The sequence below is a fragment of the Ursus maritimus genome, unplaced genomic scaffold (genome assembly GCF_017311325.1).
Source record: "Ursus maritimus isolate PB19 unplaced genomic scaffold, ASM1731132v1 scaffold_25, whole genome shotgun sequence".
Lineage (NCBI taxonomy): Eukaryota > Metazoa > Chordata > Mammalia > Carnivora > Ursidae > Ursus > Ursus maritimus.
Genome location: NW_024425008.1, coordinates 22,647,594 through 22,673,528, shown reverse-complemented (window position 1 = coordinate 22,673,528; position 25,935 = coordinate 22,647,594). Strand labels below are relative to the sequence as shown.

Below are 25,935 nucleotides of genomic sequence, written 5' to 3'. Positions count from 1 at the left end.
CAAGCAGGAACTCATGTAGTATGTGCACCATGATTCCATTTTTGGAGAAGAGAATACAGTTTCTAGAAAATAAAATTGGGCAGGAACCTCTGGATGGTGGGATTACAGCAGATTTTTCTTTTTTCTTTTCTGAATTTTCCAGAGTTGCTACAGTGACCATGTATTACTGTAAAAAGCCATTTAAAAGAAAGAAGGAAACGGGCCTGGCCTCTTGAGTCTCCTTCCCGAGGGACCTAATCTTCCATAGATTTATTTCAAATCCTAAGCATCGCACGGAGCAGTGTGGTGAGAGAAAGGCTCTCATGAGGAGGCCCAGAGCGGTCCAGCAAACAGAAGGCTGTCCTTGAACTGGAGGCCGGCTTCTCAGCCTTGTTTGCATGCTCTGGAGTATGTGTGAAGGCCCTGCTGCTCCTCCTTCCACTTGACAACTAAGAGATGACTGCATTGTGTTGGGGATTTTAACTTTGTCTTCTTTCTTTTTTCCTTCCCTTTCCCCTCCTCACCCCCGTCCCCCCTCCTTTCCTTCCTCAAGGCCTCTCCCACCTCATGATGAGTGAACAAGGTAGGTGCTTCTTGCTTGCGGCACTGTGGCTGCCCCGAATTGCTTGCCTTTGTGCCTCTGGCTGGTCGCTCAGAGCCTCATTGTCGCTGGCAGGCCATTTGCTGCCTGCCCCTCCTGCTGCGGGCCAGGCTGGCAGCAGGGCCACCCTGGGGTGGGGGGTACCTTTTCCGATGCATCTTGGTTTCCTGTCCCCATCATCCCCTTGGCTTGCCCATTCTGCACCACCATTTATCATCGCGGGCACTGGCCCTGCCGGGCTGCCTCCGAGAGAGAAGCATGAAACAAGGCATGACGGCGTCGATAATGGGGGTGAATGAAGCTAATTTCAGAGCAACAGAGCGGTTAACTTCCTCCTGCTCCTCCCCACGCCCCATGCTGGGGCCCCGTGGTTGGGGGAGAGGAGCTGGGCTTCTCCCTGAATTTCACTCTGAGTAAAGGTTTGCCTTTTTTTTTTTTCTTCCCCTCCATCCCACTGCCCATTGTAATGACTTTCAGCCCCACAGGGTCAAAGGAAGCCCTTGGGGTTTGACTGTTTTCAGTTTTATATAAAAGCAAAAACCACCGAAAGAACATGCTAATGTCTTCGTGGCAGGATTCTAACTCATTATACACCCTGAAGAAAACTGCATATAAAGATCTGTAAATTCAGCATCTGCAACCTAAAATATTCAAATATGCAGGGAATGAGCTGTGCAGGAAATTCAGCTCAGCTAAGCACAGGGTGGGCTGTGAATGAAGCCTTTTTCTCCTAAATAAAAATTTTCCACATCATCAGCCTAAATCAGGATTCGAGAACTGAGCCTACTTAAAATTGTCTTTTCCTTCACTGTTCAATTGCTACTATTGTGTTTCTTCCAAGCCTTGGGATGATTGCAAGATTGGTCTACCTGCCTTGCCCTGACACCCAAAGACTGTACTTTAATTTCTCTTGTCTGTTTCTTTTGAAAAAACACATGGGACTTTGGTGCCTCTTTTGGAGGACCAAAGAAAAGGGCAAGATGGGGTCCATCTGTGTTTTCTGTTTATTCTTGATCTTTTGAGGAGGGTGGGGCAATCCTGAAGGGCTACTCCCCTTCCCTGTTCCCTTACACTGGACCCATCACACGGTGTTGCCATAAAAGGGAGTATGCTCCAATCAGGAAACCACCCAGGGCTGAGAGAAGTTCGCTTATGATGTCCAGGGAGCTGTGGAGGTGGGCAATTGAGGGCATCCTGACTTGATAAGACAGTGTAAGGAGGAAGCACACCTTCCCAGTAGAATTGAATCCTCCAGATCTGAGCCAAGATCCACGATGTGGACTCAAGACTTTCAATGAATATACAGTCTGGTATAGCGTAAGTGTCAAAGAACAGAGCTGGAGGGAGGAGGTAGTGTGAGTTTGCCAGTGTTAGATGGAGCTCTGGAAGAGACTGGGATGAAGCCTCATTATTCTTGTCTGAGGGTGAGGGAAGTTATCTGATGATAGTAGGTAACTATGACGTAGGCATGAGTAGAGGATGCCCTTGATGTCAACCTGGTGTCCAGGAGTTTGAGAAAGTTAAGTGCCTCTCTGCAAAGCAGGATGACCCAGGGTCTCTGAATTGGTGGAATTTGGTGGCCTGACTTTGATAGCAAGTTCCACCAGAAAAAGCAGACCCTTGGAATCTTGATGACAGATGCCCTTCTATTCTTTTTCACCTTGCGCTCCCTCTGTTCTTTAGGGGTCTTCCTAGCTTCTGCAGTGGCTTGGGGGCATGAGGGCATCGCGTGGCTTCCATGACAGGATAGAGACTAGGCAGATGGGCTAGGCTGGTGGGAATTCTTTAATCTTGATTTGGGTATTTTGGGCCCTTCAGAGGTAGAGCTCCGGTGTTTTGCAGGGTCTGTCCCAACATCGGTATGAACAACGTGTGGAGAACCTGTATTATTTACCTTCCCCCACTCTCCCACCCGCTCCTCAGCTTCCCTTGGGCCCCCAGCATTGATGTGTACCCGCGTAGGGAATTCACACACACCCATGTATGCATGCTCTGCGCTAAGTCAAGTGCTTTCTAGAATCAGAGTCTTTAAGCAATGAAAGAATGACAGACACAGATACCGTGAATTCCTCGTGAGAGAGGCTTTCAAGAAAGGATGCAGAATTCTTCTGGTCAGTGCCTCTAAGTTTTTAAGTTGCAACTTGCAATTTAATCTGTTTTTAAGAAGGTCCTTTGACTGCATCCCCCTCCTCACATATTTCCCCCCATGTCCCACTTCCTTCTCTGTTCTTGCCCCGTGATGATTGCCTAAAAAGCTAACTCTGCTTCCCACCTCTACTGCTTTTCTTCCCCTATTCCTTTACCATGAAAGGAAGCTTTCTGTCTGGCTCCCACTGAACCTCCAGCATTGGTTTCTGATGCCTGAACGTATGTCCAGGAATACTTCCTGTGTTGTACATGTATGTGACACTTTTGGTTGCCATGACTCATGTTAACGTTGGGAAAATGCCGGAGAACTTGGCCTCTTTGAGACTTTCACAAACCAAGTGTACGTCGGTGAAGTGCGCGCGGTTTCACATACATGGGGCTACGCAGTGCTTTTGCATGCAGACTTGCTCGTGTTTCTAAGGATGGGCCGGGGAAGAAACGACCGGGAAAAACTTAAACAGGAAGCTGGTGAGGGCAGCTTCTGCTTGTTTACGCTTCACATTGTGCATTTGTCTTGTGCTGCTTTCTCAAGGTATTGTAGTGCCGTTGCCTTTACTGTTGTGCGTTTTTGTGATGTATGTTACATTTCTTTGTGTGTCTGCAGTGTGCTGATGTTTTCCTCTCCCTGCTCTCTCTCTCTCTCTCTCTTTCTTTCACCGCCTCCATGGTGGACACCATGCTTCCTCTACTTAATTGGACCTTCCACTTCATTTCTGTAGGTAGAAGTAAAGGTAGAGATGATTTTATTTTTCTCATTATAACTATCAATCTGCCTTCTGAAATATTCATGTCTCCAAGGGGAATTGTCGATTCTGATGAATACAGTCCAGATTATAACTGAGTGCTTTTAACAACAACTAAAAAAATAAATTAATAAAAAGCCAATGCTCTCATTTCCCTTCAGTGCACTTCGTGTTCGGTGGTTGGGGATCATTCCGAGTTGGCCTGCCTCCCTCTGAATCCAGGGTGGGACTTATCCATTATGGCGTGCTATTTCTAGCAGGAACAGGGGACTCTGAAAGTAGTTATACAGAACTATTTTACTTCACTGTGGGATAGTCTGAGAGCCTCTCCCAGCCAGTGTATTGAAGGGACAGGGGAGATGTGAAATGGTGTACTGTTGTTTCTATTCCTTGAGTACGCCTGGAACCGGGGCCGACATCTGTGAGGGAAGGATGATAAGAAAGGGGAGAGGATCGGTGAATTGCTTGAAATTTAATGTGAAATTTGGGGGACACGTATGTATTGCTGTCTTATCTTCTGTGTTTCCTGCATTTGATGAGGGAGTAGAAATGTTCTGACTGGGGGCGATGGGCTAAGAAGTGTGGGACCAGGGCTGTGGGAGGACACGGGAATGACAAGGCATTCCATCGGAAGGAGAACATGGAGAGAGGTAACACTGGATTTTCACTTCCGAAGTCAACCTGTTGCCAGGTAGGCAGGGAAAAGGAGAGATGCTGAGAGGGTGGGCTTGCTCCTGTGCTCTGAAGGGGCTTTCAGCTTCACACCTTTGGGGAGAGCACAGCTCACTCCTCCGTTACAATCAAAGCTGTCAGAGACCCGAGCACAAGAACCTGGCTCCCCAGCTCAAGGGGGATTAGCTGTGCAGCAGTGAAGGGAGGGGTTGACTGATAAATTATAAATATGTATCTGCATCCGGTGCTCCTCACCTCCCTCCTCACTCTCCAGCGCGCTCTCGGTGGAGCTGTGTGCTGCTGCTCGCTGCAAAGACTGGCAAATCACAGGAGTAGGAAATGCGAATTCTGGCATGAGGATGTCGAAGAAGGAAGGGGCTGACAGGTTATTGCAAATGCTGATTTGACTTGGGTCTGTGAACGGGTCATCTCTCCTTTTGAGTTTTATGCTTTTCTGGATTTTTAAAGTTATGTATGGTTACCTTGGAAGCAGTTTGGTCCTTTCCACTTCGGAGTTGGCTGATTGCCTATTCTTTTTACGCTAATCGCAGGCGGGCCCATTCTCAGAAATTTGTCACGGGGAACACTTACCCCGTTATGAGCTTGGAGCCTTTTGAAAGGAGGTGGGAAAGGGAGAAGAGGAAGAGGAAGGAGGAGTGGAAGCATACATCTATGAATGCCCCTTCCGCTTCTCTCCTTCATCTAACCAGAGGCTGCCAGTGATTTCCTCAGAGGCAAAGCCACCAATCCTTTCCCAGGACTCAACCCTTCTGAAGCCTGTGGCATTGTGTCCTCTGCCCCTCCTCTCACTGGCTTCTGTGAGAGTACATGAGAAGCAGTCTTCCTGTCTTCCTCCCTTCCCACCCCTTTTCTTTCCATAATCTCCTAAACTGTCCTGCGAGATAGATCTTTCTAGCTTTTGCACATGGGTACCTTCTTTTCTTTCTCTGGCTACTGCTGCTACCTCTGAGCATGTCCTAGTACCAGCAGCTGTACCCTGTGCTTTATCTGCCTTATTGCACTTAATCCACACACCTGTTACATGAGGTCGGGATGGTGTTACTGGGGATTTATGCATAAGTAGAACAAGGCGCAGAGAGCTAAATTGCTTGTGTCAGTTGGCTACTAAGTGGAAATGAAACCCAGAATCTGGGCCCCTAACCTCTGCTCATACTGCCTGGCTTGGGTCCGAGGATAACTTCCATGGATGTGCCTCCCGACTACTTCCCTGGCACGGACCTATCTCGAGTTCCAGCCTGTCACTTTGCATTCTCTGTAACACATGTCCATATAAATATCCCACTACTGTGACCTCAGGATGTCTAAAGTCAGCCTTCATGTCAGCTTCCCTTTGTGGCATCCCTGTTCTCTCTCATGGTGCTCCTGCCCTCCTCATCACCCATACTTGGAAACCGGGAATCCCTTTCTATCCTTCCTGAACTCTCCTATGTCCTGGGTGATCAGTTGAGAGATCTTATTGAGATTCTCCTCTGGAATCTCCTGCGTCTCTCCTGGTACCACCCTAGTTCAGTTCCCACGTGGCCCTTATTAGATTAGCCTAATTAGTCCTCCTGCCTCTATACTCTTCCAGGCTGTCCAGTAACTGAGAACTGCTTAAGCTCTGCTGTCCCCCACATGGAGTGCAGGATTAGTATCTCACTTTCAAAGTCGTCCCTAATATGGCCTTGTGTACCTTTAACCTTCTCTCCTATTAATCTTAGGTGCAAAATCGCTGCCAAGTAAGATACCAGATAACCTTCCCGGACCTTTCCTTGTCTCCAGCTTTACTTGTTCTGTTTCTCTCCCCTGTAACTGCTCCTGCTCCCCTTTGTTCTGCTCATTGAAATCACACATAGATTTAATTTCCTAGTTGATGCTGTCCTTTAGTGCTGCATTCAGAGATGAGCTCACCCTTCATGTATCTCTCTAATATTTTATATTAGAGTTATTTGGGAATGAGGCCACATCGCTGTACAAGATGGGCAAGTACGGGGAAGACAAACATATTCATGTGTTAATGTCCAGATGTGTCTAGCATGGTAGGCTGCATGTGGAAGGGACTCAAAATCTCTAATCCTTCTTATCCTGCTGTCAGTCATCTTCCTAAAAGTGAAAATAAAGCAAAATTAAAATGAAATCGGATCACGTAGCTCATCTGTTTAAAAGCCTTGAAGGATTCTCATTGTGTAATTGTCAATGTGCCTCCCCAGCTCTATTTTCGACAATATTTTCACTTCACACTATCACCCCTCCCAGCCCCCTGTCTCCTAAAGTCAACAACTCACTCTGCCTGAATTCATCTTATGGTTTCCTGCCTTCGGTCTTTGGCCGGAGCTCTGTCCTCTTTCTTGAATGTCCTTGGAACACCCTTCCTCTCCTTATCCTTTAAAGCCAAGCCTCCTAGGTGTGCCAGACTCTGTGCTTCTGTTATAGAGTACCTGTGCCAAACCGCCTTGAATCAGATTTACTCATGTGTTTCAGGAAGCCTCTCCCTAAAGGACAGAGGCTGTGTCTTGGCCATTTCTGTCACCCACACTGCACTTAGCTCAGTATTTGCTCCACAGTTGTACACCAACCCGTGCCCCTTGTCATTGGCCTCCCTACCCCCCAACCTACCGAGCAAAGATGCCCCAGTGGATCATGGAGTGAGGCCAAGCATTCTGGTTCCAGTTCCCTCCTCACCCAGGCCTTCTCTTGGCCCTGTGTGTGCAAGTGACAGAGGGAAATGGTCACAGATCATATCAGAATAAAAGCAGGAAAGGTCTTTGGATTTATTCTTAGGAGATTGTCAGAGAAAAGAAAGCCTCAGATCTTGTCATTCTTTAAAGCTGAGCAGCAAAGCAGTGAACCCATGGAAAGAATCACGAAGTGAAATCTAGAAGACTGAGCAGGATGTATGTATCTATGTATAGGCTGTAATGATAATCACCACGTTCAGGAGGCCTTTGGGCTGCGCTGGGCCAAAAGCAAATGTGACTACCTGGAAGTGGCTGACCAGAGGACGTACTCAGCAACCTGCCTTGGTCAGCTTTTTAGACCTGATTTTGACAGTCTTTGTTTAAGTGTTGAGTGCATTTTAGCTTCTGTCCTCCTTTTCTTATTGACTTAGGGATTGCCCATTCTGGGTTAGGTCACCAAATACTTTTCCTTGAAACTGAACTTGGGGTAAGTGTTGCAGACTCACATGTCAACTGGGGCCTGACAGGTATCATCAAGGAGCAGATCTTGTGTTAAGAAAAATTCTGGCGTAAGATCACAGTAGAGAGCGGTGGGGACCATGGCTAACTGGGGAGCACACATCCTGTCAAGGGCAGCAGACTCTGCCTCAGCTGATTGCCGCCTTGAAGAATGCCTGCCCAGTGTCACCAGATTCTCAAGAAAAGCCAGAAGTGGATTTGATAAAATTGTCAGTTCATGGCATCTTTTGCTTTATGTATGTATATATGTATGTATGTATGAACACACCGTAGGCCACAAGCTACAAGTTTTTGACCTTTGGCTTGAGGAACAAGGAATAAGGTATTCCTCCAAGATTTCTTGCTGAATGTCAATAGTGGGAAGTAGTCATTGGCAGCATGCTTGATTAAATTTCTCTTTGCCCGTAGTGGTGGTCAGGGCATGGGAATATTTCTTACCCTCGGCACTATTGCCAGGGAGCCCGATCCATGTGTTGGGTGAAGCTGGTTTCGTAAAGTAGGGTAGGCATGCTTAGGGAGGGAATGGCGAATGCGGAGAATGACCAGGAAACGAGGTAACAGACTGCAACAATGACCAAGAACTGGCATGATTTTTTAAGTCATAAGGGCAGCTGGGGGCACTTAATTTCTTTTTCCTTTTGCTTTACAGAACCCTTTACTACTGGACTAGATAGTAGTGACCCTAAGATCTACTTTAATCCTTCAGAACCTAAAGACCTCTTCCAATTTATTTACACGTCTGTTTCCCCGTGTAGATTTGATCATTCGCCTTCCAGTACTGAACTAATCAATATTGGCCAAACTGGAAGGAGATAATCAAGCTACATGAACTCAAATGTGATTTCATGTAGATTGTATTTTGCTGGTAATAACATTAAGAAAGCTGATTTGAGGAGTTGAGGCCTCTCTTGTCCCTGCTAGGACCAGAGAGCCCTGCAAAGAAGTTACTGTTTTGATAGCCAAGTGTTTATGCAAATTAGTAAATACAATGCCAGCTACTAATTATGAAAATAAACTCATCTGTGCTCTATAAATGTCTAATTATAATAAAATAGGGGCAATATTACATTTCCATCTCTTGCCTCATCTGTTTCTCATCCACTGATTCGTCCTCTTGACAATGAATAAAATCACTTTGTTTTTTAAAGAAGCCTATTTTCCATGTTTTTTTTCCTTCTAATGTTTTGAAAGTCTGTGTGTGTGGGGGGGAAATAGATTTATTTTCAATGTAGAAGTAAAATTGCCTGATTTTAGCAACTCTCTGTTTTTGACATTGATGTCTTTGAAATGGTGCTTTAAAAATATGAAGTTTTTTTAAATTTCCTTGTTTAGAAATTTTCATTGGACAGTGAAGAGTTTTTTTAGAACAGTTGTTTCTTGGAGTTTTTTTTCTTTTTAAACCTTAATGTGAGCAGATTTATTGGTAAAATGTATGATGGATCAATGGATGTTTCAATTAAATTCCAATCGACGGTACATAAAGGGAAATATTTCTCAGATTTCTAAGCAACATGCTTATTTCCTCCTCAATTATCAATTTGGATTAATCGATTATGTACAGATTTTATATCTGTATATATATATCATAAAACACTTTCTCCTTGAAAGTGAACAGTGCTCTGCTTGTATAGACTTTTATCATACCAAGTTGATTAATCTTAGAGGATGTATAGTTTTCAACTGCAGATCTCTAGGCGGACACGTGTAAACTTAACTTTGATAGCACCTACAGGTAAAGGAGCTTCAAAATAAATTGTAATATGCTTATGACACATCTCGCTTACAAAGAGCATTCACAAGGGTAGCGTGATGGAAAAATATTTAATAAGAGAACAAGCAAATGTGTTGCCTTGTGTGCTTGGGCTTGTATACGTATGTCATGGTCTATTTCTCAGGTGTGCAGGGCAGTGTAGTGTATCTGGGTGTAGGTACAATTTCTCCAAATACATATTAACAGGTTTATAATGGTTGAATGTTTTCTCACATGTGGCTTTCATTTGTCGTATACTGAAGAGAATACAGTCCAGGGGGCCACGCATCTGAATTTAGCATAGTGTCTGCTGTAGCATGAGAAAAGCAATGTTTATTCACCATTCAGCAAATACTGACAGAGAGCCAGCGATGTGCTGGGCCAGGTGCCCGGTGTTGAGTACACAGGGCTGGCCGCGCAGATATGGGCCCGGCCTCCGACACCTTGGTGACAGTCCATAGCAGTTCGAAGATGGTTTTCAGATGTAACGGTGACCTCTCTTCCTAAAGTCTTAAATAAATTCAGTGTTCAATGTAGTAATACATCTGGAGTTTTAAAATTATTTTTATGAATATCTTAAAGGGAAACTATCAGGTAATACTTTAGTTCACATCACCCTTTAAATTCGCGGATGCAGAGAAGAGAATATTCTTTGCGTGTGAGCAAGCAGGAATTTTTCATTTAATCCTTCGCGTCCTCATTGAGAGAGCACATACAGCATAGAGTACGTAAAATCCACACTCCAGTGTACAGCTTAAATATTTAACCAAATACACCCATGTCAGTACCATTGGGATCGAGATACAGTACCCATCCCCCCATAAGGTCTGTCCTGCTACTTTCTGTCACTTATTTTTAATATACGTCTTCTCCATTCCAGTGCTGTGCATATCCATGTAGTAATCAGCAGGCGGCCTCCAGAGTGCTTTCATTTTCGTTACGGCTAGCCTTGTGAGAAAGGGAGGCACTGTGGTTTTCACTGTGTCAACAGAGTCACAAATGTTGTCCTTCGGTGAGGTGCTCTGTCTTTGATGGCACTCGGATTTCCTTCTGCACAAAGAGAACATCTAATTGATATCATTGGGCTTTTCTTTTTTTTTTTTTTCCTGAGGCATTAGTGGCTAATGGAACAGCAGAGGTAGAAAAGACCATATGCTTTGTAAAAAGCCAGACTAATAACACTTTTTGATGGACGTCTGATTTTTAAAAGTGCCGCATCTTTCATTAAAATTTACATGTGAAGTAAGGGCAGGCGCGGTGACATGAAAGCTAATGTAGCTTGCGCGTCTTGACATAATAACAATCACAAGAAACTGGAGATCCCAGATGGCAGCTTGGCCTTTGCCATCCTTTTAATAAGCTACTAACTGCTAATTATTTCACTCTTTTGGGCAAGTTAATTTACTGTTGACTCTTAAAGAGATATTGCTCTTTTTCTCCCTGCGCCACAAAAATCAGAGCCCTTTCACCTAGAGCTGTTGCAAGTGCTTTCCTGCAGGTTGAAAGCTTGTCAGCTGATGGTAACAATGATGGCAAGTACTGGGGTGGAAAATGTTGCTTAATAAATAATACTTTCTTGTATTCTTTGAATTTAGAAAAAAAAATTTTCAAACGTGCTTGGCTAAGGATCCATTGTGTGTGTGTGTGCGTGTGTGTAAGAGCAATAGATCAGGGAGCCCATACAAGGAGAGGATCTGAAATTTGGAGCCTATTTAAGAGTGAAAGAACAGCTGCCTTTTAAATGGTTGCTAATTCTGACAATTAATGCTGTTTTGTGAGTGTGTGATTTTCTGTGATAGCGGTTAGGAGGGATGATGGTGTGTAATAGCTCACTTCCTAAGCTTTATGGTAATGTAGTGCAGTGATGAAAGAGGCCGGGGTCCGCTTGTTCCAGAGCCTTTTAAATGAAGAGCCTGCAGAACATACTTTTTCTGTGCTTCGACTTTCTTAGGATGGTTTCGTATTTTAGCACAGACGCAGATTATTAAGTAAGTGTGCAAGTGGGCTTGGATGCATCAGGAGTGTTTGGAAAAGAACCTTGTTTGCAACGAGCTGTCTGACAATCAAAATATTTACTTAAAGATAAGCTAATGACTGTGTCTTGCAAATGCCTGCGGATCCATTATTGAAATGAGAGTCAGTTCTTTGGCTTGATACTTACCCGAAACTAGATCTCGAACCTCAAATACTATTGGGTGTAGATGTGTTAGTATTATAATTCTCTCAAAACAAAATGACATGGGTATTAAACAAAAGAGATAGGAAAATCTCTCAACCCATTTTCTTTTTTTTATTATAATATTTTTGTATTATGTTAGTCACCATACAGTACATCCCTGGTTTTTGATGTAAAGTTAGATGATTCATTAGTTGCGTATAACACCCAGTGCACCATGCAATACGTGCCCTCCTTACTACCCATCACCAGTCTATCCCATTCCCCCATCCCCCTCCCCTCTGAGGCCCTCAGTTGTTTTTCATAGTCCATAGTCTCTCATGCTTCATTCCCCCTTCTGATTACCCCCCCTTTCTTTATCCCTTTCTTCTCCTACTGATCTTCCTAGTTCTTATGTTCAACCCATTTTCTTAAACTGAATTTAGTGTGTTACTATGATCAGTTGTGCCTTGTTGCTGGTAAGAATTACTAAATGGTGGGGCACCTGGGTGGCGCAGTCGGTTAAGCATCCGACTCTTGGTTTTGGCTCAGGTTTGTGAGATTGAGCCCCATGTCGGGCTCTGTGCTCAGTGCTGAGGCTGCTTGTCCCTCTCCCTCTGTTCCTTCCCCTACTTGTTCCCCACCCCCCAAATAAAATAAATAAATAAAATCTTTTTAAAAAATAGAATTGCTAAATGGTTTAAAATATGCATTAAAAAAGTTTTCCAATTATTGGTGAGACCTCTGAACATGACCTTCATAATGTGAGTTTTGCAGTGTACTATCCTGTCGCTAGTGACTAGTGTGTTATCCAGTTGATGGGAGGACTGTGGAGGTCAAACACTAACCATTTGCTTATTGTTTAAGTCTAGAGGAACCGGACAAGTTTTAAGTGTTCTGTTTCTTTAAAACTAGTGCATCACCTGGTTTCAAAATAACCCCATGGAGAAATATCAGCGTGTGTGAATTTGGGGAGGTTTTGTCATCTTTCAGAATCTGATATTATACAGCGTGTTCAGCCAGATTGCCAACTTCTAAAAGAATTTTGAGAAATGCTAATAATATTCCAAGGAAAAAAAAGCACTGAGAAAAATAAGTTCTCAAAACATAGGTTGAAGACAAAATTAAACAGATTTTTTTGACTGTAGGACTTCTCAGAGCCTTTGTTATGACAATGCAAGTTATGCATCGTTGAGAAAGAAAGTGTAGTTTTCAAAGTTACCCAAATTTATTTGATGTGAAATCCTTTTTTTAAATATATATATAATTTACATTTTGGATGAGGATAGCTAGAATTAAAACTAGTGTTCAGTTGAAAAACTTGGGACAAGATAATTCTCAAGTCTTTTCCAAGTCTAATATTATAAGTTGTAATGTCTCTAGAATTTGAAAGAGGCTTTTGGATTGGCTTTACTCAAGAATCTTTGTAGCTACATTTTCTGTTTTGATTGGGAATAGTTTTTTGGATGGATTACTTTCAATAGGGAAATTACTGCTTCCTGGTGAAATGCATAACACAGATGTTAAAACAACTGCAGTTTTAAAGACACTAGTCTTGTTAAAATGCTTCCAGTTTGTATTACCTAAGTACTCAAACGGATCTCCATCTACCGTGTGTAAACAACTGGCCTGCTTCACTCCAGGAAGGGCTGATCTCAGCATAAGATGAGAAAATTACTGGGAACTTTAAGTTTTATTTGCTTGGAAATTTGCAGCTTGTTAACAGGCGTTGTGGTTACGTGTCCACTTTATTGCTAAGACCATTCATCTGATCGCTCTGAGGGTTTGACTATCAATGTCTTTTTTTTTTTTTTTTCCAGACAGCAAATGCATAGGTGGAAGACATTCTTCCCAGAAAGAATTACTTGTACTGTGTTTAGAAATCATTGGCTCAACTGAGGATTTTGTGGGCTTTCTCATTGCAAGGCAGAGGACTTTGTCCTATTTACGTGCTGTCCGTTCAGTATGAAGTGGCTGCCATTGATCCATCTGTTGTAGGCCATTCGCCTGGGGCTATTAATCTGGTTGTGGAGACATAGTTTGCTGAGCCAGCCGTACCCTCCTTCGTTTCCCCCCAGGTGACCACTAATGAGCGTTTACAAACGCCTTGGCCAAAATGGTTGTGGGATGGTGACGTTCCCAGTTACAAACTAATTGATCCAGGTGGCAGTTGAGCCTGTAACACCAGATATCCTGGTGTGAATAATTTTTTTTTTTTTAAAGATTTTATTTATTTATTCGACAGAGACAGAGACAGCCAGCGAGAGAGGGAACACAAGCAGGGGGAGTGGGAGAGGAAGAAGCAGGCTCATAGCAGAAGAGCTTGATGTGGGGCTCGATCCCAGAATGCCGGGATCACGCCCTGAGCCGAAGGCAGATGCTTAACCGCTGTGCCACCCAGGCGCCCCCTGGTGTGAATAATTCTAATGCAGGGTCAGCGCTTGGTTTAAAAAGAGCACTGGATAACCTGCCCACACCTGTGGTTATGTGGCAGCAATACTATTTTTATTTCTTCATGCAGCAGTGTTAATTGTAATGGAAAATGTTTGTGTTTTTTAAAAAAAGATTTTATTTATTTATTATTTATTTATTTATTTATTTATATTGGGAATAAGTGTCAGAAGACTAGTTTGGGATGATGGGGAAGACAACATGATAGATCAGAGCGCTGATGTTAGTGCTTGACATTTACAAGGTATACAGCCTTGTTAAGCTGAATTATCCTAATAAGTAAAATGGGAACAATAATACTACCTACTTCACAGAGTGGCTGGGAACCACTGAGACGATGTATATAAAAGGCTTATGTGAGAGCTTGGATCTGACATTAAAAACACTAATTATCACAAACATTAGCAACAAACATTAGTTATCAGCATCATAATAAATACGTCTTGTCAATATCACCATAGATCTGGGAACTTTGAACAAATTAATCTTTTTGACCTTCCACGTCTTCACCTGTACAATTCCTACTTGGAGGTTTGTTCTGGATAATCATTGATATCATGCAGGTGAAAGGCTCTGCAAATTAAAATGGCACTATGCAAGGTGAAGGAATTAGTAGTCCATCGGAACACACACACTCCACAAAAGGAAGGGGAGTGTGTGTTGGTCACCATGGTCTGTCCAGTGCCTGTAACACAGCCTGCCTCATGGTAGAAAGGACTCAGTGAGTAGTTGTTGAGTGGGAACTAGAAGTCACTGAGCTAGTAGGAACCCTTAGCAGAGTTCAGTAACATGGACAGATCCAAGCTTCCCGTGATTCTGTTTTCCTCTCAGTGGGAGGTCTTTGGGCTACCTCCATTGCGAGAGGGAACTGTTGGCCTCTTCCTTGAGGGCCTCTCATACTAATAATAAAAAAAGTAATCCCGATAAAGCCAGTGTGTTCTTTAGGTGTTTGATGGGTGTGTTTGCTCTCTGCGTGTGCACAAAGAGCTCAGGGATTTCATTATGTTACTTGATGAAACTACGTGAGCCATGAAGAAAACAGCATTTAGGTAAGAGTTACTTTACTAAAAAATGCTGATCTGCTTCCCCACATTTTAGGAGCATATCATTTCAGAGCTCAAAGGGATCTTAGAATTCCTTTAGTTCACCCCACTGTGATTTTGTGGGTGACAAAACATATGCTGAGGGGGCAGAAGTGTCCTGTTCGTGGCCACACTCATAATTTGTCATGTTGTCGGCGAGGGACCCAGACCTTCTAACTCCCAATGCTATTTTCTTTTCCTTCCCACCAAGTTGTCTCTGAGATGCGACCAACTTGTGGTCACCGTCACTGCATGACGGTATTTGTTCTAGGTCATCCGCAGGCTGCTGAGATCATTATTGATAATGCAGTGTCAGGAAGGTCCTGGAAATACCAGGATGCGAGCATTGTAAACAAGGATGTCTCTTAAATATGTGACTGCCCCGAGAGCCAACGCAACCCAGCTTTTGACACTGTCAGTAAATTGCTCTTTCAGGATTTTTTAGAATTCTTTGTACCACTTACGGACTTGCCCCGTCAACTGCTTTGTCTCTGGCTTAAAGTAAGATGGTGACACCAGGATGGCTTTAGAAAGATTTTCCACCCATTTGTTTTTTTCTTTTTACTGTCCCGTGTTGCCAGTTTATAAGAGTAGATGCCTGAAAGGAAATCACTTGGGACTCATTTTCAAACTGTTACTTCATGATCTTTCCACTTCCTTTCTTCCATTAAGAATAGTTTAGTAATTTTATTTACAATTTTTTTTTAACGAAAAAGGAAAATCCATTTTTCTCAAGTAGGAATCTATTTAAGTCAGTATCATTCCTCCTCCTCCTCCTCCTCCTCCTCCTCCTCCTCCTTCTTCTTCTTCTTCTTCTTTTTTTTAAGATTTATTTATTTGAGAGAAAGAAGGGAGCATGCATGAGCATTGGGGGAGGGGCAGAGGGAGACAAGCGGACTCCCTGTTCAGGAAGTGGAGCCAAAGGTGGGTCTCATCCCAAGATCCTGAGATCACAACCTGAGCTGAAACTAAAAGTCAGATGCTCAACCAGCTGAGCCACCCAGACAACCCCTGCTTTGTTTTCTTTTAAAAATAATTTTCTACTTTAGGGTTTGCTGATTTTTTAGGGTCTACTTTATGGGTCTGGTGGATTAAGTTTAGTGCCCTTCCACGAGGCGCTTTTGGGGGGTGTGGATCAGCACATGAAATCAGTTCTTAAATTGTTGCCAAACCACTTTCCTTTAGACCGTTTTGATCACAAGGGCTCTCAAGTGTCAAAGTCATTTGGAGAACTAGATAGATAAAATGCATGAGCACTAAGCTTTTTTTCCAGGATAGAATAAATAAATGTGTTTTCTATTATGTGCTCAGCTTTGATAGTGATTTGTTAAAAGGAAAAAAAAGAAAGGCAATGATATTAAATATTTACAAGAGTGATTTAGTTGTATTATCTTGCGCTCTGCATCTCTGTTTAATAGTGAAATCAGCTACTGTTGAAATAAATGTCATTAAACCAGTGGTAGTGTGAAGGTCACTGATGAGGCAAGGTTAAAGTAATTTGTGGAGAATAATGATTTTTGTCAACTTTCCAGATCCCTTCCTGTTTTCGTCGGCTTTTCTCCAAAAATAACAGGAAAAAAAAATACATTGGAGAATTCACAGCTTCACTTTTTCTCTTGCATCCTTTATGCCCTTTCTGGCCAACCCCATAGCTGGAAGTCTTCTATGCATTTTTTTGTTTCATCTATTTAGTGGACAGAGACAGGACCGGTCTCCCTAGAGGCAAGCGGTTGCATTTCCGTGTACTGGCTCTTCTGTTGGCCCTTGCTTGGCAGTTTGTTTTAGAGGTGAGAGCCGGTGCCTCTTCCTTCTTGGAATGGTTTATCTTGCCTGAAATGGTCCTTAAGTTTCTCTACCAGTTGATGCTCTACGTGAAGCAATTGTTTTTTAACTCTATTTCTCATGTCCCTTTAAAGAAATCTCTGAATGATTGCATGGCATGATCTCCATTTTCACAGATAAGAAAACGGAAGTCCAAGTTGCAAAACTAGTTACAGAGCTAGTAGCAGGACCAAGATAAGCTTAGCTTTGCCTGAGTCCCTAAGCCAAAGCTGATTCTATGTAACGATGTAACAACATACCGTCACTTTAATGACTTTTATTGAACGTCACTTTTCCCTTCCATAAAATGGGGATAATGATACATTAATGTAAGATATTCTTAATAATGCATATAGATAATATTACATGTAATGTATTATTAATAATACATTGTTTTGTGGTAGATTGAGAAGTGAACTAACACGTTAAGCACCTAACAAGCTGTCTGCTTTTGCTGTAATTTAAATAAATAATATGTTCCCTCCATTCTTGACAGTAACAACAAAGTATAATTGAATTTAACAAGCACTGAGCATAAGGAATACACAAAATGAATAAAAATCAGTCTTTGTTCTTAAGCAGCCCACAATATGGTAGGAGGAAAACACCTTTATAATGAATCCCAAAAGCTATTCATATTTTTTTTTCCCTTTTGTTTTGGGCTTTGTACCAAATGATACTTAAAATGTGAGAGCCTTTTTCTAGGGGCAAGTAGTTTCCTGTGAGGTTGAGATACTATCCGGACGTTGCTGTGGCCGTGACTTGTGGCTCGTTTCCCAGCTTGTCTGTGTTTACCTGACCCTGAAGTCCAGAGAGCAGGCTGGGAACAGGATCAAATGGAGAGGTACAGGGAAGTCATGTTATGTGTTAGCGTAGACTGACTGCTGAGACAAACAGTCCCCAAATCCCAGGAGGGTGATGCAAACAGGTGTCATATTCACATCCTGCTTTACAGTGCAGATGGGTGCGTGGTGGAGGAGGGGTCTCTGCTCCGCACTGTCATTCAAGTGCCTTCCATCCTGTGGCTTTGTCATTTTCTGGAACCTGCTCCTTCATTGCATTCCACTGGCAGATGGAGAGAGACGGGGAAGGGGAGGGAGCTTGAAGGATTTTTTTTTTAAAGAGTCAAGCCTGGAAGTAGGGTGTGCCTCTTACTATTGACCAGAACTCAGTACCGTGATCCCACCTGATTGCAGAGGAGGCTGGGAAAGGTAATTTAGCTGTGCGCCCAGGACAACAGGGAAGGGGGTTTGGTGGATGCGGTGGCAGTCTCTGCCCCAGTGGGTGAGTTTTGTTCTGTTCTGTTCTTGCGTTGTCTTGTGTGGGGCCTGGCAGACTCTGCGGCTTACCTTCCTTCAAGCTAATGAACAAAACAGCTCCATGGTTTCTATGAGATGGAGGATCCCTGCTTTCAAATGAAATACATTTGAAATAAAACCCTTCAGAGTTACCATAATGTTTCTCAAAGTCCTGAGAAACACCCCCAGGAACTTGTGAAACTAGCAACTTTTAGTTTCTGCCTTAAAACCACAGAATCTGCAGGTCTAAATTATTCTTGATCAGGCAACTTGGAGACATACAGTGCTCTAGCCAACTCCAAGGAATAAAGCAAACCGAAAAGGGAGTGTCTGACTCTATTAAGTGTACTTTGTTGAAAATAAATTTCACATTGACCTTAGCTTGTAAACCTATGTGTTATACATGAATTTTTATTGTAATTTTTTAAGGGATTTAATCTCAATCTTGCATCCATAAACCAAAAACTAGAAGTGTAGTTGGGATCTTAGCCTCCATTGAGGAACTGGGCCAGATGCCTGATTCACTAGCATTTTGTTTTATTCTGATTGTTGGGTAAGAATATCTCAGCATCTTTTTTCCCTCTTTATCACTTCACAGGGGGCACCCGTGATTAAGAGACTTTTCTTGTTGCATTAGGACAATAGTAAATAGGAGTCCAAGTTTGGTAGGCTTGCTTATAATTTGTGGCTGACTTGTGAATAGTTAAATAATTGCAAACCCTTAGTTCTCACTTTCATATTCTCTTACTCTAATGTATGTATAGGAACCATTAAAACCACGATATTTTGAAATGCACCCCTTTCCTGTAAAGCCGTGCCTTTATCCCTTTGGACACGTTGTGCTTCTGGAATGGATGTCGGAGTGTGGATAATTCTGGGCTTGTGACTCTTTTCTTTCTCCTGTTTTATCTGCCTCTTTTTGTGTCTTTGTGCGCAAGTCTATGACTACTATTGAGTTTTCTCCTAAATGCCAGCAATTATCTCACAGGTGGAGGGATTAGGACAGAGCCTAGAGCATTGCACTGGGATTAGAAGAAACGCTGCCTCCACCGGCTTTAAATAGAGTGAAGGAGGGAGTGTAGACTTGGAGGAGGTCCGCAGGATCGGGGGAGGGGTGGACGTTTTGCTTCTGATATTTAAGTCCCTAGATGGAGTGAAGGAAGAAACTCCTAATGAAAGAAAGGGGATTAAAAACCTGAGCTTGTTTGAGGTTATTGTGTCAGAGAGCTGGGGGTGCGGGGAGTGGGGGGACAGCCGCTTGTTTCACCAGCTTCTTCATCTGAGAGGTTTATTTATTTTATTTTATTTTATTTTATTTTATTTTATTTTATTTTATTTTATTGTCTAATATATGCCCAGGCCAAGGGAATTTTGTTGAGACATTATCTTTCTTCCCAGCAGGGAATGATTTATTTACCTAGTATGTCAGTTAGGATGCTTTCAGCTGCAAATAACAGGACTTTCAGCTCAGCTGCCTTAAACAACAAAGGGGATTTATGGGCTCAGTTCTTGAAAAGTCTAGTAACACAAAGGATTTGACCAAGACCTACTGTCTCACTTGGCCCATTTTTTGGCTCTGTTTTCTTAGTGTTGGCTTCCTCCTTGGCAGGCTGCTTCCCTTGTGATCCCAAGAAGGCTGACGGCCATTCCCAGGGTGATTTGCTTTTAGATTCATATAAGTGAAGAAGAGTTCAGCAGAAATCCTGGGGCTTCCAAGTAATTGGCCAGCTGAAGCCACATGTTTCTCTCTGACCCAATCGTGTCATCAGAGGGATGGATTTCGCTGGTATCTTAGGCCTGACTCATAGGCTCAAATTCCAGAATTAAGGGAGAGAGTGGGTTTTTCCTGCAGCACATGAGAATTAGGGGGAGGCTGGATATTTGACCCCAAATTTTGGAAATTGGGGATTGAATATTGTGTAAGAAAAGCCAGCTGCACCCGAATGGGAGACTTTGAAAAATCCAAAGCCAAAGCCAACCAGATTAATCAGGAATCAGGAACCTCTGGGTGTGTGTCTTTCACCCTGTTCATTTGGCTGTCAAGTGCTCCTGTGGTGTGAGGAGGGGGTTCCGTGGGGGTGTGTGTGTCCCAGCAGAGGCTCTATTTGGAAGCACAAAGCCAGGAGGGGAAGGCTGCTGGAATCCCGGCATCTGTGTAATGAGGGAATCAGTGTCTTGGGATCTTTTCTCATTGATGTGAAAGGAGGCAGGGATAACGTCCACGGGAGTGGAGGGAATGCCAGATGCAGCTTGCTTCAGGTGCCAAGTGCTCAGACGGAGTCTTCTCCTCCTGCCCGATCTCAGGCCTCTGCTTGGGTCAGCTGACATGGGTTGCTACTGATGGATAGCCGAGAGAGGCAGCCCTCTCGTCTCAAGTGTGTTTTTAACAGAGTGGCTTTCAGTAAATATCTCTTTCTCAAATGCCTCGCCTCATTCACGGAGTCTTTCTTTTTAGCCGCTGCTTAATCAGTGGCTGCCCCTTGGCACACTGACCTAATTCTCAGCCGCACTTTTCGTCTGGGCTTTTGAGGCGGTGCCTTTCCCGTGTCACTGCTGATGTTCCCTCCGCCTTGACCTCTAGCCACCACTCTCATCACCAGTTGTACACCCCCCTGCGGCAGGGGTCTTTGGCCAAAGGGGCAGCCAGGGGAGCAGACAGAATGGAATGGGTCTTGAGCCGCAGTGGTTGGGAGGATGTGCTTATCGCCTCCAGACCAAGCCCCTGGAGGGCAAAGCCCCCTCTTTATGGATCGCTGCTACCCCTTCGCAACAAGGTTGCATTTGACCTTTCTGAAGCTGCTTTTAGGCAAGTGCTTCTCACAATTGAATGTGCCTCTGCATAATCGGACCATCTTGTTAAAATGCAGGTTCTCTTCAGAGAGGGTCGGGGTGGAGCCTGAGACGCTGCATTTCTAACGGGCTTGGGGGAGGGCGGGGGGGCGGGGGGGCGATGCCCATGCTGCTGCTGGCCTGTGGTCCACACTGGGGATGAGGAAGCCTTTCAGGCTGTCACCTTGAATGATCTTGCAAGTGAGGCTGTTTAGTTCTCTCAAAAGTCAGGATGCAAAAGAGGAGAGCAGCATGTCTCTGGAAGTAGGTGGGGGAGCTGGGCCTCAAATTCTGAGGAATCACTTGTTACCTTCAGGCGACCAAGCAAGTGCTTGGCGAAACTCAAGCCTTCTCCACCTCCTTGGATGATAGAGGTGGGGTGATACTCTTCATCTCTGTCTCCATGTCTGTATGAGGTGTGATGACATTGGTTTTCGCAGGAGCCTCGGGAACATTCGATCATGGCAGCCGTGACAGGTACTTGGGTGCCATTTCATCATTCCCACCAGGAGAGAAACGTGACATTTCTGTCTCCACCAGACTCTACCTCATGTTCCTAAAAAAGCCCGTTTCTCCAACAAATCACCTCTGGGACCCATTTCTGGGAAGTCTACCCAACTCCCAAACTCCAATTCTATGCTGGTTGTAATTATCAACAGGTAAGAACATCCAGTGTGTCCCAGCCTCAAGTCCCACCCCCTCGTTCAAATTCCCAAGAACATCCCCTTAAACATGAGTGATTGCTGGAGGCCTGGGGAACCCGTGGTGGTGATGACATACGCTCTTGCCAGCCTGGGGCCGGGCCCTGCACGTGAACTTCCTCTGGGTGTGATCACACTCAAGTTTGTTCTGCACATGCAATGGTGGTCTGGCTCTCCCTGTGTTCTGTTCAGCCTTATTTGATCTTATTCTCCCTATTTCCTGTCTGTATAACCCCCCCAGTAGGAATCAGATCTAAACAACGGCAGAGAGGAGAAAATGTTTAGGAAATATAATCTGCTGATAGAACAAAGCAGGACATTTAACTGTCTGGTTGACTCCATTGTTTCCTTTGGACAAGAGGGAGAATAAAAGAAGCTTGGGGTGGCTGCTGGAGGAATGAAAGTGAATTAGGTGGCTCTTATTTCACAATTGGTGGCCTGTGCCTATGTTGGCTAATGGATTTTTGGCGAAGCTTGGTTCCGACTTCCAGCTGGCAGGTGTCTGGGTTCAGGTGTTTACCTGGAACATCTTGTTAAAATGCACGTTCTCATCGGAGAGTGTCTGGTGTCTTCAGGGATACCGCATCAACAGCTGTAAGTAGATCTAGTTATTCAATCCACTCTGAGAAGGGTTAAAGTGTGGGTCTTCAGCTTCCCTGGGGACTAATCCAGTTGCCAGAGAGTCAGAGAGAATACACACCACTTGGTGGGGGGGTGGGGGGGTGGGGGGTTGGGTTGCCAGGACGTTGTTGTTATTATAGTTACAAATGGAAGTGTTTGAAACTTAAATCTGAATTTAGGCAGCAGGAGGAGAAACAGTGCTGGACATGAATTATTTATTCCATCACTAGGGTCCCGGAAGCGTGGAGTGGGCGTTAATCTTCTCCATACAGGAGCCTCTGAGCAGGCTTGAAGTCGTCTGTGCGAGATCTGACCTTATCTGCTCCTGGCCAGACACCTCTGCTTCAGCTAATTTGCCTTGAGAATAATCCGTATGAGACCCTTTACCTTGCTGTTCATAAGAAGAATGTTAATATTTACCTAGCATGTGGTCAGAGGAACCAAAAATGCTTGTGTCTGTGATTTCTTTTAATCCCATGATTTCGCAGGGGATCTGAAGGGAGAGGGGGAAGCAGGCACCAGCCAACTCACACTGTTGGTCTGCTGGGTGTCGGGGACATGGTGTGGATTTCCCGAGCTGAATGTGCGCTGGCCATCACATCCACACAATAATCCAGTGAAGGGGCTTCCATTGTTCCCAGTTTGCTGATGGGGAAGTTGAGGTTTTAAAGAGATTCGTGATGACACCGAAGGCCACCCAGTTCTGAATTATCTTTGCTGGGATTCAGGTCCAGGGTGCTCTCATACCCCCGGCTTGCATTCTTCCCACTGCCCCAAGGTAGTAGATGTGATAAAGACATTTAAAAACTTTCCCAAGGCGAGCAAGGGGTAAACAAAGAGTTCAGGGGATTACAACCACCCTTAAAGACATCCAAACCGTTCTCCATAAAGAATCATTATGCCCCTTTCCACACCCTCCTGTCCTGTCTCTGTTTTCCTTCTGGTTCATAAGTATTTGTAGGTGCAAACTCTATTTTCCTCTTTCTCTTCCTGTCCCCTGCTCTTTAGTGAGCACAATGAGTTTTATTAAGTTTCCCTCAAGGCTCTCTGTTAGATTTAGCGTATTGTCCTTGCTCAAACTTTTCTGAGACACTTGCCTGAAGCAAAGCACGGCAGGTCTGGATGCTTTGTACATTTTTGTCTTTCGTCATCAAGGCAGGATCTCTGGTTCTGTGGTAGAGGGAGGGGAGGAGGCGCCAGGCATACTTTCTCGCTCCATGATTTTGAAGCTTCAAGGGCCCTGAGCCAATACAGACAGAGCTATGCATTTGACAGTGCATTGTGCCTTCATGGTTTCCATGGGCTTCGGACCATCATGGGTCTACCCTTCTAAATTCATTTGTTGAGCACCCGCTGTGTGCTGGGTGTCAGGAATTTGGAGATTGTGTTATTGGACAACCAGGAGTCAACGACCTGAAGGGAACCTTAGCACAGATGAGGGACGGCTCTGAGGGCAGATCAGGTGGGGACTTCCGGTAGATGCTTTCTCCTTTTGACTCTTCACCTTCTTCAATGAATTTAAAATCAAACCCCTGTGTCTTCCACACTTCTCATTCCTTTCTACCATACTACCTCAATCTCTAGAGCAGCTTTGCCATTCCTTTAATTGGCTCTTGAATCTCACTTTCATGCAAACTAGAAAACTTTATTGAGCCTCTAAGGGTTTTTAGGGGCTGGGGTATAGCATGAGTAAGATAGGCATGATCCTTGCTTCAGAACGCTTGCAATCCTTTGGGGCAGAAAGCTGTCAAACCCGTAATTGCAAATGCAGAGGATGTTAGGAAAAAGCAGGGAAGTGGAGCAGGGGTTGCACTCCCTGGCTATCTGGAGAGGAGTGATCATTTCTCCTAGATTCTAGCACTGTTTGAACACGCATCTCTTGTGTCCTCCCCCTTGCTCTGGCTGCTCTGTGGAAATGCACTCTGGAGCCCATGTGCTCCAGCAGCTGTATTGCATTCTGTTGTGTAGCCCTATTAAATTTCTCTTTGTTCTCTGATGGTCTCTGTCATGTTTCCTGCCTTGATATACTCTCTTTCGTAGGGCTACAGACAAATCTTCCCTAAACTCTGTGCCCCATATGTCACTCTCCCAATAAAATACTTTTGATGTCCCTCCCCCCCCCAGGTTATCCTTACTGGATAAAGTCCAAGCTCCTTACCCTGGCATTCAATATGCCACAGTTTGGTCTAACCTCAACATCCATCCCTTTTAATGGGGAACCCTTTGCCAGAACCAGGCCCTGCTAACTCATGACCCTCCAATATCCTGGGTTATCATTTTGTCTCCAGGGCTCTGCTTGTGTTGCTCCCCTTATCTAGGATACCTTCTCCCTGATTCTAGCATGAGTTGAGGTTTAACTCAAGGGTCACTTCTGGGACCATTTGCCTGACCATCTCAGCTCTTCACAATGTCATGGAACTTTCCACTACCATTCCCTGGCCACTTATCCTGTTTTGTCCCCTTCTGTGGTTTATATCTCTTTCCTCATGTCTCCCCAGCCAGTCTGTAAATTCTTGGAGGCTAGGCACCTCCTTTTCTACTCCTTGTGATGTGACCACCACAGTGCCTCTACAGATAGACGCTTGATAAGTAGAGGATGGTAGGTAGGCTGTGTCTGATGAATTAGTTTTACACAGACTTCCTTAAAGTGCAGGCATGAATCTCTAACCAAGTGATGGGGGCTCATAGGAAAAGAACTTGAGGAGTTAAACGCGGATTTAAAATGTCACATATCTTCCCAACTCCAACCTCTGGATGTAATCAAGGTAGTATTGCTTTCATGGACGATGAAGTAGGGTGGTATGGGGGCCATGGATATTGAGAGCAGGGTTAGTAGAGAAGAGCAGCACAGCGCAGAAAAAGCTGAGTTAAAGGCAATGAAGAGAGAGCCCAAATCATCAAGCTCTGATGTGGACCGAGGAGCCCCGGGTTTCCGTGTCTCTGGCTGTGAAGCTTGGGGAAGTCACAGTATACCCAGAGGGAGTTAGGACCCTGCCTGGCCTGCCCCTGGTCTGTTGGGAGATCAAGTGAAAACCATTTATAAACTGTAAAGTACACTGTGAATGGAAAGGAGGGTTGTTACTATAAATGGCATCCTCACCGAGTCCTCCCAAAGCCGCACTGTGGCAGGGATGGATGGGTGGATAGGTCTGTTGTTGGCAGGAGGGAAGAGGCCAGACTGGAAGGAGCCTGTGGTCAGACCCTGCAGGCCCTGAAGTAATGCTGTGTCTGTGCAAATGTTCTCAGGTCAGGACAGTGTTCTCCAGGCCTGGCGAAGGTGTGCGGGTCCTGACCTTGCCTGTGACAGCTGCAAGTGGGAGGCCAGTCCTAGGATGCTAAAAGGTCCCCATCACCATGGTTACTGTACAAGGACGCCAGGGGTGTCAGTTTGGGCATTGGAATTAGCAGAAGACCTGGGTTGTGGTCCCAGCTCCGTACTTAGCAACTATGAACAGTTTCTAGAAATGTAGCATTGCTGTATCAAGTGCCAGAGACGGAGTACTTTATTGCCATGATCTTACCTCCATCTGCAGCACCATGAACTGGGCACTGCTGTTCTTCTATTGCAGACAAGCAGACAGGTTCAGGGATGTTGGCAGACTAGCTCATGGTAACTAACTATGAGAAACAGGAGCTGGGTTGGGACTCAGGCCTCTCTGCCAATCCTGAGCTCTTAACCACTCTACTCTGTTGCCTTCAACCTCTCAGAAGCTCAGTTTTCTCGTCTGTGCCCTGGGGATAATGATGTCCTCCCTGCTCACCACATGGGGTGTGACGATCTAGTGAGAGAAAGAATGAGTATGGAAGGACTGTGTACATGGCAAAGTGTATCTGGTGCATGCCAACATTCACTGAGGACCTACTGCCTGCTCGACGCTGGGGTCGGT

General features: G+C 44.5%; 1 protein-coding gene across 4 annotated transcripts in view; it reads left to right on the top strand.

Moving 5' to 3' along the window:
• Positions 1-25,935, top strand: part of NRXN3 (neurexin 3) — a 1,447,337-nt gene that overhangs the window by 50,561 nt on the left and 1,370,841 nt on the right. For 2 of the 4 annotated variants that reach the window (XM_040641597.1, XM_040641596.1), the window contains exons 3-4: positions 533-562; positions 3,448-3,459. In XM_040641597.1, coding sequence (XP_040497531.1) covers positions 533-562; positions 3,448-3,459 — 42 coding nt within the window. The remainder of the gene's footprint in view (positions 1-532; positions 563-3,447; positions 3,460-25,935) is intronic. The other 2 variants (XM_040641595.1, XM_040641594.1) reach the window with 1 other exon arrangement.